This window comes from Rana temporaria, chromosome 8 (genome assembly GCF_905171775.1).
Source record: "Rana temporaria chromosome 8, aRanTem1.1, whole genome shotgun sequence".
In the NCBI taxonomy this organism is placed as follows: domain Eukaryota; kingdom Metazoa; phylum Chordata; class Amphibia; order Anura; family Ranidae; genus Rana; species Rana temporaria.
Genome location: NC_053496.1, coordinates 8664897 through 8681533, shown reverse-complemented (window position 1 = coordinate 8681533; position 16637 = coordinate 8664897). Strand labels below are relative to the sequence as shown.

The following is a 16637-nucleotide window of genomic DNA, read 5'->3' as shown; positions in this document are numbered from 1 at the left end:
GACAAAATCCCAGTGCGCATGCTCGAAATTCCGCCGCAAATCGTCATTGCTTTCGACGTGAACGTAAATTACGTCCAGCCCTATTCGCGAACGACTTACGCAAACGGCGTAAAATTTTCAAAACTCGACCCGGGAAACGAAGGCCATACTTAACATAGAATACGCCTCATATAGCAGGGGTAACTATACGCTGAAAAAAGCCTAATGTAAACTACGTAAAAAAAATGCGCCGGCCTGACGTACGTTTCTGAATCGGCGTATCTAGCTCATTTGCATATTCCTCGCATAAATATACGGAAGCGCCACCTAGCGACCAGCGTAAATATGCAGCCTAAGATATGATGGTGTAAGACACTTACGCCGGTCGGATCTTAGGGAAATCTATGCGTAACTGATTCTATGAATCAGGCCCATAGATACGACCCCGCACACTCAGAGATACGACGGCGTATCTGGAGATATGCCGTCGTATCTTCTCTCTGAATCTACCCCATGAACTTTAATAGCATCCCAGTCTTAGTCCGTAGGGTTCAATATTGAGTTGGCCCCGCCCTTTGCAGCTATAACAGCTTCAACTCTTCTGGGAAGGCCGCCCACAAGGTTTAGGTGGGTGTCTATGGGAATGTTTGACCATTCTTCCAGAAGAGCATTTGTGAGGTCAGGCACTCATATTGGATCTGAGATGGCCTGACTCGCAGTCCTCCATCTAATTCATCCCAAAGGTGTTCTATCAATCAGGTTGAGGTCAGAACTCTGTGCAGGCCAGTCAAGTTCTTCCACCCCCAAAATCGCTCATCCATGTCTTTATGGACCTTGCTTTGTACACTGGTGCGCAGTCATGTTGGAACAGGAAGGGACCGTCCCCAAACTGTTCCCACAAAGTTGGGAGCATAAAATTGCCCAAAATGTCTTGGTATGCCGACCCCTTAAGAGTTCCCTTCACTGGAACTAAGGGGCCCAACCCAACCCCTGAAAAACAACCCCACATCATAATCCCCCCCTCCACCAAATGATTTGGACCAGTACACAAAGCAAGGTCCATAAAGACACGGATGAGCGAGTTTGGGGCGGAGGAACTTGACTTTTCCTGACCTCAACCAGATAAAACACCTTTGGGATGAATTAGAGCGCAGATTGCGAGCCATGTCTTCTCATCCAACATTGTAAGCTCTAACGAGCCGGGCCCTCTGATCCCTCCTGTATTGAATTTTATTGTAATGACCTCATGTTGTAAAGTGCTGCACAAACTGTTGGCGCTATATAAATCCTGTATAATAATAATATTAGTGCCTGACCTCACCAATGCACTTCTGGAAGAATGGTCAAACATTCCCATAGACACCCTCCTAAACCTTGTGGACGGCCTTCCCAGAAGAGTTGAAGCTGTTATAGCTGCAAAGGGCGGACCGTTCTCATCGGATGGACCGACCGCGTGTACGCGGCCTAAGGCCCCATGCACACGAGACGCTGGTAAACTCGAGTTCAGAGGCATTTGGGCATTTTTTCAACTGCCCCTGAACACATTTAATGTTATCCTATGTGTCCATGCACACAGTCAAGTTTTTTGGGGTTTTTAAGCAGTTGGGTTTAGGCTCGTTTTTTCAGACACAAACGTTTTTGCGTTTCAAAGCTTCGGGGGGGTCTACAATGTCTTTGTTATGAACGCTGATAGCTGCAAACGCGGTAAAACGCCGCTAAACGCGGAAAAAACGGGCGTTTTAAACGCCGGTTTTTGCCTTTGAAAACTTGAGTTTACATGTGTTTGCATTTGCTTCTCGTGTGCATGGGGCCTTAGAGTCTAATAGCAAAATAGGGGAAATCTCTTCCTAGAAAAGTGTCACCGAAACAGGTGTCCCCATTGGTAGATCTCCGCACTTCTCTTGCAGGAGACCTCGGCATCATGTTCTTTTAAGCTGCTTATTATCTTTTGCTTCCAGTCTCTGACTCTGGGGGTGGGGGGGGGGGGTTGTAGCAGTCAATGTTGGTTTGGGCACAGAGGCCCAGTCTAAGTTCCCAGATTCTGTGTGTGTTTAGGGAGACATGGACCCAAATCTGAAGCAAAACCACCCTAAAGATCCCCCAGGCCCACACCTCCCAAAGAATAGAGCCCCCTCAAAAGCCAGGGCCCATAGTCAGTAGGCAAGAGTCTTTCCTGCAGTCCCCTTCAAAAGCCCCTGTCTGGTTGGGTCTGTCACAGGTAAGATCTCCCTACAGACAGTAAAAAACAGGAAGGCCAGCAGGGGCTCTGTAACGGAATGACCCGTGACACCCAAAGACTTTGTGAGGATGGAGGATACTCCTGTGTCAGCATCACTGATAACTCTTGGGTCTGAGTCCACTCTGTGCCCTTTGGGCATGGGGTGGCAAGTGAATCATAATTCATGTATTACTTGAGATGGGACATCACTGATAGTTCGTATTGCAGGATTTTGAGACACTGCAAGATGTTGGTTAATTGTGACCCCAACCAGTCAATAGTGACTCATCTCTCTGTGAAGACTGTTAATATGTTAAATAAGGCTAGCTTTTGAAAGGCCTTTAATTGTGTGATAACACTGTCTACAACCTATTGATGCTCAGAGGTGTGAATAGGTGTCAAGCTGCATGCAGAGACGAAACGTCTGCATTTGGGAACTCAGTGTGTGATGGGTTTGTTTGTTATGCTGTTATTTAAGGAATGTGCAGTGATTAGACATGATAATTATAGGCCGGTGCCGACCTGTCTAGAATGTTTAAGTAATTAGCCTTAGTGTGTGATTAGGGGGGTGGAGATCTCATTGTTGCTTTAATGTCTTGTACTGTATATAAAGCTGAGAAGAGACCATTAAAGTGTCTTTACATTTGGAACAAGCACAGAGCTGTGTCTCGTCTTGATTCTGGGCAAATGAAATGGGATCGGGTCCTGTCAGTTGGAGTGTTGGAGATAAGCTGTCTTGGATGTGATGGAAGGTCGTAAACGGTGGTGACCGTTACAGGCTCTAACCCTTCCCTTTTGACTTTGGATAGACAGACTGTAAACCAGGTTTTAGAAAAGAGAGCTGTATCTGATATACATCTGCTTCCTACATGTTAAACATATGGTACATTTTCTTTTACCAGCCATGACACTAATCAAGTCTCCTTGTGACTGGCAGATATCGATGAATGCGCTCTTGGTACCCGTGAATGCACCCAACTTTGTGAGAACACAGAGGGATCCTACACCTGCCGCTGTCTTCCAGGATTCCGCTTAGAAATCGGCTCAGACAGTCAATGTGTTGGTGAGTAACATCGAGTATAGTATTGTAGGAATCCAGGCCCAGGACAAGGAGTCGGCGGGGGGGGCGGCTGCCCTGGGCGCAATGCTTTACTGTAGGGATGGTGGCACCTTCCTTCTGTTACAAGGCTGACAGGAGTAGTGATAGTGGCAGTGAGTTTGACAAACGAGTGACTGCTGGCCCCTCAGTAGTTATAATATTCTTTTACCAAATAAGAATACTGTGTATACTAACCATTTACAATACAAGACATACAGAATTCTACAAATATGCATATGGTACCATATGTAAGGACCAGGAGGTGAACCCATGACCTCTGCTGCATCCAGCAATAGTTCTTATTGCTGAGACACCTGAGATGCTGGCGAGTTCCCTGTTTGATCTCTTCGAACAATCTTGCCTTGTCTCTTGTTTCTGGTGAACCTTGAACTCTTTGCTCCTGGGCTGTAATGTGAATGGGGGGGGGGGGGGGGCAGCGCTACATGGGCTGTAATGTGAATGGGGGGGGTACAGAGCTGAATGGGCTCCAGCTGTCCCCGGGATCCGGGCTGGGTACCACAGCGGAGGCAGCCTAGTACCGGAACACGTTCCGGCACTAGGCTCCACTAATTTATTCTGTCCGGTGTGCATGGAGCAGTCTCCTGTCTGCCCCGCCCCCTCTGCGTGTGTCGGCTCTTCTCCCATAGGTGGTGTGATGAGAGGCTTCTGGGTTGGCTGGAGCTGCTGCCAATCATCCCGTGCGCTCCCAGAAATGCTCTCCGAGTGCCATCCTCCAAGTAACCAAAGATGCCACGTATGCCCCGCCCCCTGTAATATGCTTCTGCTCCCAGCGCGCCTAAGCTACAGGGATCTAATGGACAAGTACTGATCTATGTGGGGGGCTCTGATGGGGGACACCTGCTGTGGGGGCTCTGATGGGGGACACCTGCTGTGGGGGCTCTGATGGGGGACACCTGCTGTGGGGGGGGGCTCTGATGGGGGACACCTGCTGTGGGGGGCTCTGATGGGGGACACCTGCTGTGGGGGGGCTCTGGGGGACACCTACTGTGGGGGGCTCTGATGGGGGACACCTGCTGTGGGGGCTCTGATGGGGGACACCTGCTGTGGGGGGCTCTGATGGGGGACACCTGCTGTGGGGGACCTCTGATGGGGGACACCTGCTGTGGGGGGCTCTGATGGGGGACACCTGCTGTGGGGGGGCTCTGGGGGACACCTACTGTGGGGGGCTCTGATGGGGGACACCTGCTGTGGGGGCTCTGATGGGGGACACCTGCTGTGGGGGGGCTCTGGGGGACACCTACTGTGGGGGGCTCTGATGGGGGACACCTGCTGTGGGGGGCTCTGATGGGGGGCACCTGCTGTGGGGGGCTCTGATGGGGGACACCTGCTGTGGGGGACCTCTGATGGGGGACACCTGCTGTGGGGGACCTCTGATGGGGGACACCTGCTGTGGGGGGCTCTGATGGGGGACACTAATGAAGACTTCTTAGGGGAGCATCTCTGTGTTTGAGTCGTAGCCATAGAAACATGTGCAAAGGGGAGGAGTTAGTAAGAGGACCACGCCCATATGGGGGCGCCAGCAATATTTCTGCACCCAGGCGTCTGTGACCCTAGGATCGGCCGTGCCTCTGCATAATAGTATATATTTTCCCATTGAAATAAAGGATAGTAAAACTAGTGTGATGTAATACAGCCCAAAGGTTTATGACCTTAGCACTGACTTTATTTCTATGTAGCTTGCACATTCATCGAGGAGAATCTCGGGACTCCTCTGTAGGGCTGTTCCCCTTTATGGTCACCGTAGAACTTAATACCATAAAAACGAAGTTTAATGACAAATTATAAGAACTTTTTTATCACTCTACCATCACCACCGATGAGCTGCATGAAGCTGCCAACCCCTTATGACACCCGGGTGTTAAAATCAGGACATGCACGAGCAACGTAATGTTTTCAGCAATGAATCAGAAGGTCTAATTAGTGGGAAGTCATTGGGTCAGATAATATATTAATCCAAGACTTCATTTTCAACCTTGCCGTGTCAGACTTCTCATCAATCGCAGTAAATGGGAATCCATTTGCGCACTCATCATAGCTGCACATGTTTGGAATGAGCAATTCCAGGGACATTAAAAGAATGATCGAGATTAATCGATCTCTAAATATATATTTTTTATCTTGTTGATTGCACAAAACATTAGCAAGCGGTTCTGCTAAATAATGACACAAACGTACCCATGAAGTGGAGGCTGAAGAGTCATCAGGAAAGTTTTATGACCTTCGCAGCTCCTCTTGTTAGAAAATGTTCCACAAGGTCACCAGGAACTTTACAGGACTGAATGAAGAGTATGAGGAACTAGACGGGACTGAATGAAGAGTATGAGGAACTAGACGGGACTGAATGAAGAATACGAGGAACGAGACGGGACTGAATGAAGAGTACGAGGAATGAGACAGGACTGAATGAAGAGTATGAGGAACGAGACGGGACTGGATGAAGAGTATGAGGAACGAGACAGGACTGGATGAAGAGTATGAGGAACGAGACAGGACTGAATGAAGAGTATGAGGAACGAGACGGGACTGGATGAAGAGTATGAGGAACGAGACGGGACTGGATGAAGAGTGCGAGGAACGAGACAGGACTGAATGAAGAGTATGAGGAACGAGACAGGACTGGATGAAGAGTACGAGGAACGAGACATGACTGGATGAAGAGTATGAGGAACGAGACAGGACTGGATGAAGAGTATGAGGAACGAGACGGGACTGAATGAAGAGTATGAGGAACGAGATGGGACTGAATGAAGAGTATGAGGAACGAGACGGGACTGAATGAAGAGTATGAGGAACGAGACAGGACTGGAGGAAGAGTACGAGGGACGAGACAGGACTGAATGAAGAGTATGAGGAATGAGACGGGACTGAATGAAGAGTACGAGGAACGAGACAGGACTGAATGAAGAGTATGAGGAACGAGACGCGACTGAATGAAGAGTACGAGGAATGAGACAGGACTGGATAAGGAGTACGAGGAACGAGACGGGACTGAATGAAGAGTATGAGGAACGAGACGGGACTGAATGAAGAGTATGAGGAACGAGACGGGACTGGATGAAGAGTATGAGGAACGAGACGGGACTGAATGAAGAGTATGAGGAACGAGACAGGACTGGATGAAGAGTATGAGGAACGAGACGGGACTGAATGAAGAGTATGAGGAACGAGACGGGACTGAATGAAGAGTATGAGGAACGAGACGGGACTGAATGAAGAGTATGAGGAACGAGACGGGACTGAATGAAGAGTATGAGGAACGAGACGGGACTGAATGAAGAGTATGAGGAACGAGACAGGACTGGAGGAAGAGTACGAGGAACGAGACAGGACTGAATGAAGAGTATGAGGAATGAGACGGGACTGAATGAAGAGTACGAGGAACGAGACAGGACTGAATGAAGAGTATGAGGAACGAGACGCGACTGAATGAAGAGTACGAGGAATGAGACAGGACTGGATAAGGAGTACGAGGAACGAGACGGGACTGAATGAAGAGTATGAGGAACGAGACGGGACTGGATGAAGAGTATGAGGAACGAGACGGGACTGAATGAAGAGTACGAGGAACGAGACGGGACTGAATGAAGAGTACGAGGAACGAGATGGGACTGAATGAAGAGTACGAGGAAAGAGACAGGACTGAATGAAAAGTATGAGGAACGAGACAGGACTGGATGAAGAGTATGAGGAACGAGACGGGACTGGATAAAGAGTATGAGGAACGAGACAGGACTGAATGAAGAGTACGAGGAACTAGACAGGACTGGATGAAGAGTACGAGGAACGAGATGGGACTGAATGAAGAGTATGAGGAACGAGATGGGACTGAATGAAGAGTACGAGGAACGAGACGGGACTGAATGAAGAGTATGAGGAACGAGACGGGACTGGATGAAGAGTACGAGGAACTAGACGGGACTGAATGAAGAGTATGAGGAACGAGACGGGACTGAATGAAGAGTACAAGGAACAAGACGGGACTGAATGAAGAGTATGAGGAACGAGACGGGACTGGATGAAGAGTACGAGGAACGAGACGGGACTGAATGAAGAGTATGAGGAACGAGACAGGACTGAATGAAGAGTATGAGGAACGAGACGGGACTGAATGAAGAGTATGAGGAACGAGACAGGACTGAATGAAGAGTATGAGGAACGAGACAGGACTGAATGAAGAGTACGAGGAACGAGACGGGACTGAATGAAGAGTATGAGGAATGAGACAGGACTGAATGAAGAGTATGAGGAACGAGACGGGACTGAATGAAGAGTACGAGGAACGAGACGGGACTGAATGAAGAGTATGAGGAACGAGACAGGACTGGATGAAGAGTACGAGGAACGAGGCGGGACTGAATGAAGAGTACGAAGAACGAGACGGGACTGAATGAAGAGTATGAGGAACGAGACGGAACTGAATGAAGAGTATGAAGAACGAGACAGGACTGAATGAAGAGTATGAGGAACGAGACGGGACTGGATGAAGAGTACGAGGAATGAGACAGGACTGGATGAAGAGTACGAGGAATGAGACAGGACTGGATGAAGAGTACGAGGAATGAGACAGCACTGGATGAAGAGTACGAGGAATGAGACAGGACTGGATGAAGAGTATGAGGAACGAGACGGGACTGAATGAAGAGTATGAGGAACGAGACAGGACTGAATAAAGAGTATGAGGAACGAGACGGGACTGAATGAAGAGTATGAGGAATGAGACAGGACTGGATGAAGAGTACGAGGAATGAGACGGGACTGAATGAAGAGTACGAGGAATGAGACAGGACTGGATGAAGAGTACGAGGAATGAGACAGGACTGAATGAAGAGTACGAGGAACGAGACGGGACTGAATGAAGAGTATGAGGAACAAGACGGGACTGAATGAAGAGTATGAGGAACGAGACGGGACTGAATGAAGAGTATGAGGAACGAGACGGGACTGAATGAAGAGTATGAGGAACGAAACGGGACTGAATGAAGAGTACGAGGAATGAGACGGGACTGAATAAAGAGTACGAGGAATGAGACGGGACTGAATAAAGAGTACGAGGAATGAGACGGGACTGAATAAAGAGTACGAGGAACGAGACGGGACTGAATGAAGAGTATGAGGAACGAGATGGGACTGAATGAAGAGTACGAGGAATGAGACAGGACTGAATGAAGAGTATGAGGAACGAGACGGGACTGAATGAAGAGTATGAGGAACAAGACTGGACTGGATGAAGAGTATGAGGAACGAGACGGGACTGGATGAAGAGTATGAGATAGGACTGAATGAAGAGGATGAGGAACTAGGCAGGACTGAATGAAGAGTACGAGGAACGAGACAGGACTGGATGAAGAGTATGAGGAACGAGACAGGACTGGATGAAGAGTATGAGATAGGACTGAATGAAGAGGATGAGGAACTAGGCAGGACTGAATGAAGAGTACGAGGAACGAGACAGGACTGGATGAAGAGTATGAGGAACGAGACAGGACTGGATGAAGAGTACGAGGAACGAGACAGGACTGGATGAAGAGTACAAGGAACGAGATGGGACTGAATGAAGAGTATGAGGAACGAGACAGGACTGAATGAAGAGTACGAGGAACTAGACAGGACTGGATGAAGAGTACGAGGAACTAGGCAGGATTGGATGAAGAGTACGAGGAACTGGACAGGACTGAATGAAGAGTACGAGGAACGAGACAGGACTGGATGAAGAGTATGAGGAACGAGACAGGACTGGATGAAGAGTACGAGGAACGAGACAGGACTGGATGAAGAGTACGAGGAACGAGACAGGACTGGATGAAGAGTATGAGGAACGAGACAGGACTGGATGAAGAGTACGAGGAACGAGACAGGACTGGATGAAGAGTACGAGGAACGAGACAGGACTGAATGAATGAGTATGAGAAACTACACAGGACTGGATGAGGAGTACGAGGAATCTAGACAGGAACTAGATAGGACTGGATAAAGATTACGAGCAACAAGATAGGACTGAATGAAGAGTTATGCCCCGTACACATGATCAGAATTTCCGATGGAAAAAGTCCGACTGACTTTTTCCATCGGATTATTTCCATCGGAAATTCCGAGGAATTCCGTTGGAGTTTAGATAGAGAACATGTTTTCTTTTACTCCGATGGAATTCCGTTGGTATTGCGATGTGATTTTGGTCGGACAAAGGTCCGACCGTGTATACAGGGCTTAAGAGGAACGAGATAGGACTGAATGAAGAGTACGAGAAACTAGACAGGACTGAATTAAGACAATGAGAAAATAGATAGAACTGAATGAAGAGTACAAGTAAGTAGACAGAAATTAATGAAGAGTTCATGGAACTAGACAGGACTGAGTGAAGAGTACAAAGAACTAGATAGGCCTGAATGAAGGGTACAAAGAACTAGACAGGACTGAATGTGGAGTACGAGGATATAGACAGGACTGGTACATCCACTGCCAGGCAACCATGACCCCCCCCCCCCAGATGGGCACCATTGCATGTAGGGGAGTACTGATGGGCTCCCCTGGATGTAAGGGATGACTGATGGGCACCTCTGGATGTAAGGGTCAACTGATGGGCACCCCTGAATGCAAGGGAGGACTGTCGGGCAACTCTGGATGTAATTAGGAATGATGGGCACCCCTGGATGCAAGGAAGGACTGATGGGCACCCCTGGATGTAATTAGGACTGATGGGCACCCCTGGATATAATGGAGAACTGATGAGAACCCCTGGATGTAAGGGAGGACTGATGGGCACCCCTGGATGTAATGGAAGACTGATGGGCACCCCCGGATGTAATGGAAAACTGATGGTCACCCCTGGATGTAAGGAAGGACTCTGATGGACACTCGTGGATGCAAGCAGGCACTCCTGGATGCAAGGGGGGCACTGATTGGATTGAAGGGGAGGGAGACTCTGATAGGCACTCCTGAATGCAAGGAGGGGCTCTGATAGACACTCTTGGATGTAAAAAGAGACTCTAAAGCCGCGTACACACGATCGGTCCATCCGATGAGAATGAACCAATGGACCGTTTTCATCGGTTAACGTCGCGCCTACACACCATAGGTTAAATAACCGATCGTGTCAGAACGCGGTGACGTAAAACACAACGACGTGCTGAAAAAAACGAAGTTCAATGCTTCCAAGCATGCGTCGACTTGATTCTGAGCATGCGTGGGTTTTTAACCGACGGTCGTGCCTACTAACGATCGTTTTTTTTCCCATCGGTTAGGAATCCATCGGTTAAATTTAAAGCAAGTTGGCTTTTTTTTTAACCGATGGTTAAATAACCTATGGGGCCCACACACGATCGGTTTTGACCGATGAAAACGGTCCATCAGACCGCTGTCCTCTGTTTAACCTATCGCGTGTACGAGGCCTACTGGGCACTCCTAAATGTAAGGGGTGACTCTATTTAATACAACCAGTAGGAGGCGCTCCCTCTTTTTCCCACCATACATGTTGATTTTCTCTCTTTTTGTTCCCAGATATAAATGAATGCCTGGAAGGAGGCGGGCCATGTGATCACGTCTGCCATAACGACGCCGGATCCTACCACTGCCACTGTCATGGCGGCTATTACCTGGCGCGGGATGGGAGAAGATGCCTCCAGCAATTATAAATGTTTTATAACACTTTTCTTTTTACACAAATTTCACTGAATGTACGATTGCCTGTGTGTCTATCCTCCCAACAATCCTACAACTCGCTGTTGCTACAAGCTACGGTCTATATTCTACCAGGAGATGCGCTTTGCTGATTTTTGCTTAAAGGGTCACTAAAGGAAAAAAATGTTTTTGCTGAAATGACTGTTTATTGGGTATAGAGACATAAAAGTTAACTGATTCCTTTTAAAAATGATTAAAAATTGAATTTAATCTATCATATAATGTGCCTCTAGTTTAACTTTCGGTTTTAAAGGTACATACATGAAGTTCCGGGTGAGAGGTGAGTCGGGAAGACACACAGAACAAAAACAAACAAATCCAGGGCAGTGTTTTGTTTTTAAAATGAATCTGATTGGTTCTGAGGAGTTTTAGACACACAGTGGCCCAGATTCAAGTAGAATCGCGCAATATTTGCGTGGGCAAAGAGCAAATTTTTTTCTCTGCGCCCACGCAAATATTGCGCTTTGCCCGCGATTCACGGAGCAGTTGCTCCGTAAATTGCGCGGGCAATATGCTAAGCAGCCGGGCGCAAGGCTGCCTAATGTAAATGATCCCGCCGGGGGCGGGAATCATTTAAATTAGGCGCGCTCCCGCGCCGAGCGAACAACGCATGCTCCGTCGGGAAACTTTCCCGACGTGCATTGCGGCAAATGACGTCGCAAGGACGTCATTTGCTTGTAAGTGAACGTGAATGGCGTCCAGCGCCATTCACGGTTCACTTACGTAAACGACGTGAAATTTGAACGTCGCGAGCGGGAGGCGCAGCTATACTTTAGCATTGGCTGCGCCTGCTATTAGCAGGAGCAACCTTATGCTAAAGGCACCGTACGGAAACTCCGTACCTTGCGTACGCAGGGCCCGCGCAACTTTTGTGAATCGGTGGTAGTATGCAATTTGCATACTACACGCCGATCACAAAGGCCGCGCCCCCTAGCGGCCAACGCAAGAATGCAGCCTGGGATGTGAAGGCATAAGGAGGCTTATGTTTGTCACATCCTAGGCTGCATTCGGTGTAACGAGGTTCCTGAATCAGGAGCACTCGTTACACCGGAGCAAGTAAGCACTTGCGCCGCGCAACTATGGTTGCGCGGGCGCAAGTGCTTCTTGAATCTGGGCCAGTAATGACAGCTTAGACCACCGTGAAAAGCTCCCAGTACCATGGTTATAAGGAAACAGGCAACCAGGAAGTGTGGAGATCACAGCAGAATTACAGCTACTTCAAAGCAAAAACGAATAATGAGGACATGAAACCAGGACTGCAGTAAGGTAAAGGAAGCTATTTAGCTAAAAAAAAAAAATCCTTTAGTGACCCTTTAATATGGAATTCTAGGATATTTCTAGTTCATCTTAAACCTGCACCCCCCCCCCCCCTTATTACCCCTATACTAACTTCCCCATGGAAGAGAGATGTGCATAATTACCTAATGTCAGAGCGCTCTGGTCATGTGATCCCCCTGTATGCCCGCGGCAGCCGGTGGGAGGGAGAGCAGGCAGCATTGTGGGAGGGGCATAAAGGGGGGCCCAGACAGAAAGGGGATCTTTGACAAGGATGGGGATTGGAGTGGTAGGGAGTCCCAACTGCCGGAACTGATCCCTCTATGGAGCCCCAGGTGTATTCCCTTTATCAGCAGTCCTGCCCCTGTTTCAGCTTACTCCGGCTACAGGGGAGAGGAGAGAGTGCCTGTAGGTAGGGTGCAGCGGCAATAATTCACAAAGTGAGGTGCAATAAAAAAAACTTGTATTGAAGTAATGCAGCGACAGTCCCCTGCCCCCCACAAACACACACTGTGTAGGTAGAACTCTCTTACCTTACACAGGTGTACATCAATAAGAGCAGCAGAGATCGACATCACAGGGCTGGATGTGGGCGGGAACTACTGAAGTTAAAGCGGAGTTCCGGCCACAATTTCACTTTTTAAATAGAAATACCCCTGTAATACACAAGCTTAATGTATTCTAGTAAAGTTAGTCTGTAAACTAAGGTCCATTTTGTTAGGTTGTTACAGCATTTAGACACTTTATAAAACAGAAATTGACCGTGGCCATCTTAAGTGTGGGCATCATGAAGCCAGACTGTATGACTTCCTGGATTTCAGCCTTTCAGATCTCGCACATGCTCAGTGCTGCACAAGCAGTGTCAGATCAGGTTTCAGCACCTGTGCTGTCCAAGTCACATGATTCTTTGAGACTGGGGAGTGCACAGACTCCTGGAAAGTTACACCCACTACATTCCCAGGAGTCTGTGCGGTGTAGGTTAGGAAGCATTAAGCACCTAGGTGCAGGAAGAGGGAAGATTAACTATTCTGCCTAGCAACAACACTTTGAAGGCATCTAAAAAAAAAAAAAAAATTCGTAAAGGACTAATGACATTTTTTTTAAAACTACTGATGTAATGTTATATTTATGGGTGGAACTCCACTTTAACTTTTCACATTAACAGGCTGGTGATTAGTTGCTAGGATTACACGGCAACCAATCACCTGCTGTTTAATGCAAAAAGTTAACTCCTGCAGTTCCCGTCCCCATCCAGCCCTGTGATACTGGTTGCTTGCCACTGTTCAATGAAGAGGACAGTGGCAAAAATGTCCACAGGCCGGGTGCCTGCATTCATTGGTGGCGGGCCGCGGGTTGCCGAACCCTGCTCTGGGATATGGACACCAGATTCGGGGCTATAGCCCCAGTAGCCACCCCCTAGTGACGCCACTGGCTAGTACTGTCCATCCCTAACAGACATGGTACTTTTCCCTACACTACTGACTCGCATTAAGTCCGTCAAGCCTGGGAGCCAGAGCCACGTGGGGCGGCAGCATCCAATTGGGTGCTCCCCTAGTGACCCAGGCTTCCTCTCCAGCTGCGGTGCCGCTGCGGAGGAGCACCACCTGCAGTGGAGAAAGTAGACTGCACCTGCCTACACGCTCAAAAATGTCTGGATTGTCTGAGCAGTGACATCACTGAAAAGCCCCTACAGGTTCATCCGTTGTCAGTGGTCCCTCCTCTCCCTTGAAGCTGCTACTAGCTGACACAGGGGAGATGATCATATAGCCGGACCGGAGCTGGCTGAAAATAAGTAGGTATATACATCTTTCTTCTGCAGGGTACTTTGTATAGGTGTTAGGAGGGGGGGGGGGGGGGGGGAGAGCAGTTTTAAGATTTGTTAATTATATCCTGAAATTCTACTTTAAATCTGTTTCTCTGAAAACCTACTGCAATTCTTATCATTACACAAATAGGGCCAGATCCTCAAAAGGGCTACGCCGTTGTATCCCTGTTTCTATCTTTGGAACTGGTCCACAGAATCAGTTTCCAAGAGATAGACAGAAGATCCGGCAGGTGTAATAGTTTTACACTGCCGGATCTTAAGATGCAGTACCGCGACCGCCGCTGGGGGCATTCATCGTCGAAATTACGCGTCGGGTATGCTAATGAGGAGTTACGTCGATCCTCAAAGCTTTTTTGCGTTCGCTACGTCGCCGATACGTTAGTTTCCGGTCGCTTAGTTACACTTTTGTAAAGCAGCCCTACTTTTACACAGCAGGCGTACTGCTGTGTAAAGTATGGCCGTCTTTCCCGCGTCGAATTTTTAAATTTTACGTCGATTGCGTAAGCCGCACGGGAATACGGAAATACGCTACGCGCCGATCAAAAAATTACGTCACGTCGCGCAAAGCACGTCGGGAAATTTGCGTCACAAGCATGCGCAGTACGTCCGGCGCGGGAGCGCGCCTAATTTAAATGGGACTCGCCCCATCAGATTATGAAAGCCTTGCGCCGGACGGATTTGAGTTACACCTCCGCAAATTTCCAGGTAAGTGTGTTGTGGATCGATACCTAACTTAGGAAATTTGCGGCAGTGTAACTTAAATCTGTTAAATTACGTTGCGCTGCGGGGCTGTGGATCTGGCCCCTAGAGCTTTACCAGAACAATAGGCTGCAACTGGTGGCTTCCAGAAGACTCCTATCCTCTTCTGGTGGGGAACAAAGCAAGTAAAGTCCCATCAATGACACCCAGCAGAGTCATACCCAGTCCTCCTCCAAGTACAGACAGCCCTCCATGGGACTGTAAAAAATTCTCTAATGGGACTTTAAGGGCAACCAAAATTAAGTATAAAAATATCTTTATTACATAATTATATGCAAAATACAAAAGTTAGAAGACAATGTAAACATCAAAAAACTCTCCATAGCCTTTCACTAATGTGCATGTTAGATATATGGTACTCCCAGATCTCACCAATATTGTACAATTGGGTCAGGCTGATTGGTTTTCCCAGCTTTCAGACTAGTTATCAAACGCATTTTGGAACTTTGTATATCACGCATTTACAGTGCCTTCCAAAAGTATTCACCCCCCTTGGCTTTTTACCTATTTTGTTACATTACAGCCTTTAGTTCAATGTTTTTTAAACTGAATTATATGTGATGGATCAGAACACAATAGTCTAAGTTGTTGAAGTAAAATTAGAAAAAAATATACATAAAACGATTTTTCAGAAATAAAAAACTGATAATTGTCATGTGCGTATGTATTCACCCCCTTTGTTATGAGGCCCATAAAAAGCTCTGGTGCGGTCAATTCCCTTCAGAAGTCACATAATTAGTGAAATGATGTCCACCTGTGTGCAATCTCAGTGTCACATGACCTGTCATTACATAGACACACCTATTGGAAAGGCCCCAGAGGCTGCAACACCTAAGCAAGAGGCACCACTAACCAAACACTGCCATGAAGACCAAGGAACTCTCCGAACAAGGAAGGGACAATGTTGTTGAGAAATACAAGTCGGGGTTGGGTTATAAAAAATTATCCAAATCTTTGAGGATCCCTAGGAGCTCCATCACATCTATCATAACCAAATGGAAAGAACATGGCACCACAGCAAACCTGCCAAGAGACGGCCGCACACCAAAACTCACGGAGCGGGCAAGGAGGGCATTAATCAGAGAGGAGCACAGAGATCTAAGGTAACCCTGGAGGAGCTGCAGAGTTCCACAGCTGAGACTGGAGTATCTGTACATAGGACGAAAAGGCACGTGGGAGACTCCCAAAATGTATGGAGGACGGGGCTCTGGTCTGATGAGACTAAAATTTGACTTTTTGGCCATCAAAGAAAACGCTATGTCTGGCGCAAACCCAACACATCACATCACCCTAAGAACACCATCCCCACTGTGAAACATGGTGGTGGCAGCATCATGCTGTGGGGATGTTTTTCAGCAGTTGGGACTGGGAAACTGGTCAGAGTTGAGGGAAAGATGGATGGTGCTAAATACAGGGATATTCTTGAGCAAAACCTGTAGCACTCTGTGTGTGATTTGAGGCGAAGGACGGAGGTTCACCTTCCAGCAGGACAATGACCCCAAACACACTGCTAAAGCAACACTTGAGTGGTTTAAGGGGAAACATGTAAATGTGTTGGAATGGCCTAGTCAAAGCCCAGACCTCAATCCCATAGAAAATCTGTGGTCAGAATTAAACATTGCTGTTCACAAGCGCAAACCATCTGACTTGAAGGAGCTGGAGAAGTTTTGCAAGGAGGAGGAATGGGCAAAAATCCCAGTGGTAAGATGTGGCAAGATCATAGAGACTTATGACTTGGAGCTGTGATAGGTGGATCTACAAAGTATTGACTTTAGGGGGGGTGAATA

General features: G+C 47.8%; 1 protein-coding gene across 1 annotated transcript in view; it reads left to right on the top strand.

Annotated features, from left to right (window-relative positions):
- CRTAC1 (cartilage acidic protein 1) overlaps positions 1-11163 on the top strand; it is a 738783-nt gene extending 727620 nt beyond the window's left edge. Inside the window, exons 15-16 of the mRNA XM_040361273.1 lie at positions 3135-3260; positions 10812-11163. Coding sequence (XP_040217207.1) covers positions 3135-3260; positions 10812-10945 — 260 coding nt within the window. The 3' untranslated portion in view covers positions 10946-11163. The remainder of the gene's footprint in view (positions 1-3134; positions 3261-10811) is intronic.
- The last annotated feature ends 5474 nt before the right edge of the window (positions 11164-16637 follow it).